Source organism: Nyctereutes procyonoides, unplaced genomic scaffold (assembly GCF_905146905.1).
Source record: "Nyctereutes procyonoides isolate TBG_1078 unplaced genomic scaffold, NYPRO_anot_genome, whole genome shotgun sequence".
Taxonomy (NCBI): Eukaryota; Metazoa; Chordata; class Mammalia; order Carnivora; family Canidae; genus Nyctereutes; species Nyctereutes procyonoides.
Window position 1 is genome coordinate 7,190,270 of NW_026575160.1, and position 4,293 is coordinate 7,194,562.

The following is a 4,293-nucleotide window of genomic DNA, read 5'->3' on the forward strand; positions in this document are numbered from 1 at the left end:
TCAGCCGGTTTCTTTCTTTTCGCAGCTCTCCAGGAGCTCGGTCATGAAGGAAATGTAGACGATGGCCAGGCGTAGGGTCTCGATCCGGGACAGCCTCTTCTCGTAAGCAAAGGTGGGCACCTTCCGTCGCAGCTGGTCGAAGGCCTCGTTGAGGTTGAACATCCGCTTCCTCTCGCGGATGTTGGCCGCCTGGCGCTGGGCATAGGTGATCACCCTTTTCCTCTTGGGACGGCCCAGCGGGGAGGCGCCCCTCCCGCGCTCCTCTTCCTCCTCCTCCTCCTCCTCCTCTTCCCCCCCCTCCTCTACTTCGCCCTCCTCTCCTGGGTCCACCTCCTCAAAGCCTGCCAGCCTTCCGCGCCTTCCCTCTCGGGGCACAAGGTCCCGGTCCCCAAAGGGAGCCCCGGGTGCGAAGTCGCAGAGGAGCGGGTGCCCGGGGGAGTCCAGGGACAGGTCTGCGACGAAGTCCAGCACGGTGGCGTCCACGCCGCCCTCCGGATAGGCCATCGCACCGCCCCGGCCCTGCCTCGCATCGGTTCCTCGCGGGGAGCGGCGAGACTCCTAACAGCTCTCGACCGGCGGCAGCGCCATCAGCGAAGGGCCGGGGGAATTCGTATTTATAACCAAGCGGATAACGGGATTAGTGGCAACGAGAGGGAAGGCCCTGGCAGTGTTGTCCTCCCGAAACTGATGGAAGAAGACAAGCTTGAGCACGCAAGGGAGTCTCAAAGGGTTAGGCCTCCGATTCTGAGATCCTTTTCGATGCGCCACCTGGGACAGTTCCTATTTGGCAACAGACCCCAGCTCTTACCTGCTGTGCTTTTTTTGTGTGTGTCTCTCCTCACCCCCCGCAGCCAACTAATATTCTTCAGGCTCCTTATCTCATGTAGCTCTTTAATTTAGCTTTGGGTTTTCAAAGCGAGGATGTTTTCCACCGCTCTGGCTTCTCCCTGGCTTCAGAGTAGAAGTCTTGGATCTTGCCACCGGAGGCTGCCACTGGGTGTGAAACAAGTGCATGCGCTTTTAATGATGTCCTGAAGAGGGGCCCTGTCTGCCGGGGGTCGAGGGGAGCTGTTTGTCTGGTATCCCAGTGCAGCGGCCACTGAAAGGCAAGATCTTCCATTAGCTTAAGTAAGCACGGTAGGGGGGGCCGAGAGCGCATTCCCCGCAGTCGCTGTTGGAACCGGCTTTCTCCTTCCAGGTCATCGAAAAAGCTCTCCTGCCTCGTTACAAACCCTGATTTCTAAAGTCCGTTTTGTTGCAATCAGCCTAACAGCTGAGATACTTGACTCTCCTTTCCCTACTTATCTCTTACTCATGTAAAGAGCAAGATTTCACTTGAGGACAAAAGTTATGAAGGCTATAAAATGGGGGGAAAAAAGGGAGGCACATAATATTTTGTCTGAGTGTACTTAACTGTGTAACCCCAGCGTGGGGGGCAAAGCAAACCTTCTCTCCCCCCCCCAAAGCAAAACAACTTCAATCTCCTTTCAAAAATGAGATTTGCCCTTTGATAAGCCAATGGGTCGTTCAGATCACCCTCTGTTGTGAAGTCTGTCGACTTTTAAACTCCCTGCCGATCGGTATTTGCGAACACAGATAAATCTTCACTTCCACCTGGCTTATTTTCCTCATTGATTCGTACTGCCCTACAGGACTTAAGAGTGAAAACTTCTGAATTCTATTTAAGGGAGATTTTAAAGTTATCTTTAGATCATGTTTTTGAGGTGAAAGGAGATTTTACATTTGGTAAAAGGAAAATGAGGTTCTACTGATTTCATATTACCTCTAATACTTTAACAAAGAAAGGGTTCATTTTTCCTTCTTTGCCAGTAGCTGTATTTATTATACAGTGTAGGGATTTTTAAGACACGGAAGAGCAGAATAACATGTTAGAAAATTGTTTTAAAGATGGGTTAGAAGAAATAATCTTAAAAGACGAGTAAAGAGACACCTTGGCTCAAGGAAGAATCCCCGAAGATAACAACTCCTACTAAGGAGGTAAGTTGTGTGCCCGTTTTTGTTAGTACATTGGACAGCTCCCAGAAACAGCCTATTTCTTACAGGTCAGCACAATTCCTTCTCTTCCTGGCCTCCCCGTGTGTACTCCCAGCAGTATCATCTTGAATTCTTCTTTTTCTATCATCCATCCTTTCTTTTAACCCACTTGTGTCTGTGTTCTCCCTTGCTCTTTTGTTCTTTGGTTGATTTTCTTTTCTTTTGCGTTTATTCTTCATGCTCCAACGTGCATGGTGGTAGCTCAGGCAGAGAAATGAAATATATGTTCTTGAAAGATGTTAGTGAATATGAGATCCTTGATTATGATAACCTGTTGATTTTTACTCAACTTCTTTCAAAGAGAAGACTGAAAAAAATGAATTGGAATTTCAACAGTGACTAAAAGATAAGCAAATGGGAGAACTAATTTTTGTTTTGGTAAGCAGTAACATGATATCTAACTCTTGTTTAACAATGTGTTATTAAATATTTGGACACATTTTATAGTTCATTTTTAGTTTTTAAATATTTCTCATAAATTTCTCTTTTAAATGCAAACGTATGTGGATTGAATGCCTGGATTAAATACTTTATCTTGTGAGAATCTAGTTTGACAACAAAATATATTAGGACACTTACTGAAGGGAAACATGACAGACATTTAAAAGTAAAAGTTAATAAAATAGGTATCAGAACTATCACGGGACTCTAAACAGACATTTTTCTTGGACTAAAATTCTTTATGATTTTATGCAAGGGGATGAATATTTCAACAATCTTATCACAAAAAAAGCCTACAGCAATATTAATGGAACCCAACGCACAGAACTGGGTTGAAATATTGACATTAAAATATTAGGGAATTTATTAAAAATTTCTTAATAGGTCTGTAGCAATACTTTAAAAATACAATTTAAATAGGTCTGCAGCAATAATTAAAAATCCAATTTAATCATAATATCCCAAGATTAACACTTCTGTTTATACCACAATAATTTCAGTTTACCCTACAAGGCTCTAATCATGATGACACAATGAGAGCAAAAATGTTAAAATCCAAGTTATAATGATGGACTCTATTTTTTGTTTATAAATATAACTATGGAACAGAAATAAGTGAAATTGTTTTTATCTGCTTATTTTGAAACAGCTACTCTTTTAAAAAATACTTTTGTGGATATTTGGCTCCACAGTAAATATACACTTAAAAGTAGTAAATTATGTAAGTGATCTAAAACAGCTCATCTCATTGGAAGGAACCATTAAACCTCATTAAACTTATTTATTTTATTAAAATATTTCCAAATGAAATCAGTACCTTTTCTGCCCTTGGAAGCTCCAGGAAAAGGTTCAAGAAATGTAAAAGGAAATCAATTTTAGGATTTGTCTATATTTAGAGCTAAGAAATTCTTGCTTACATCCAAACTAACTTGTTGATATTCTACTTATAATCCTGAGTTCAAATGGAACTAAAGGCTCCTCAGAATGGTGTAGTTCAGGGATTGGCAAAATTTCTTTTTAATTGGCAAAATAGTAATTTAGGCTTTTGATAGGTCATACAATCTCTGCTGAACTACTCAACTTTGCTTTTGTAGTATAAAGGTAGCCATAGAAAATATGTAAATGAAAAAGACTGGGTGTGGGCTCTGAAACTTTATTTACAACATTAGGCAGTGGGCTGGATTTGACTCTTGAACTGTAGTTTGCTGACCCTGTCCTATTTAATAAGCCTATCTTCACATTCCTTGGAGTGCCTATTATGAGGACTTGCTAAGATAAAGCATTTAAACATATAAGTGAATATTAAGTTGTTGAGCACATACATGTGTATATGTGTGCCAGGAAGATGGACAGGAATTGTGAAAATTCTCCTGAAGCAACTGAATCTGTAGGCACTGTGACTAAAATTATACTGAGGTGTTATAGAGTAACAAGAAGAGGCTCTGCATGGGAAGCATGCATACCAGGCTAAAGTTGCTATTGCCCAGACTGAAGGCTTATTTCTAGTCACTGAAAGAAAACACATACCAAATATGATGATGTAGTCTTTAAAGTATTAGCATTACCAGGTTTGGGGTGAATTATATTTAACTAGGAAAAAATAAGGAGGAGGCAAAATTCCTGGAAAGCAAGCTTTTACTTTATGAAGTACTTCTAATTGTCAGAATTCATTCAATAAAGGCAGATGCTTCAAGAGGCTTATTTATCCTTTGTACTCTTATTTCCACCTATACTGCCTCCTGCCTCCCATAACTGTAGCAGAAACTGCTCAGCATTCCCCAGTATCTACTTACTCTT

General features: G+C 41.6%; 1 protein-coding gene across 1 annotated transcript; it reads right to left on the reverse strand.

The window, feature by feature from the left end:
* FERD3L (Fer3 like bHLH transcription factor) lies at positions 1-504 on the reverse strand. The gene has a single exon (XM_055314506.1). The coding sequence runs from the start codon at positions 502-504 to the stop codon at positions 1-3; it is 504 nt and encodes a 167-aa protein (XP_055170481.1).
* Positions 505-4,293: the final 3,789 nt, after the last annotated feature.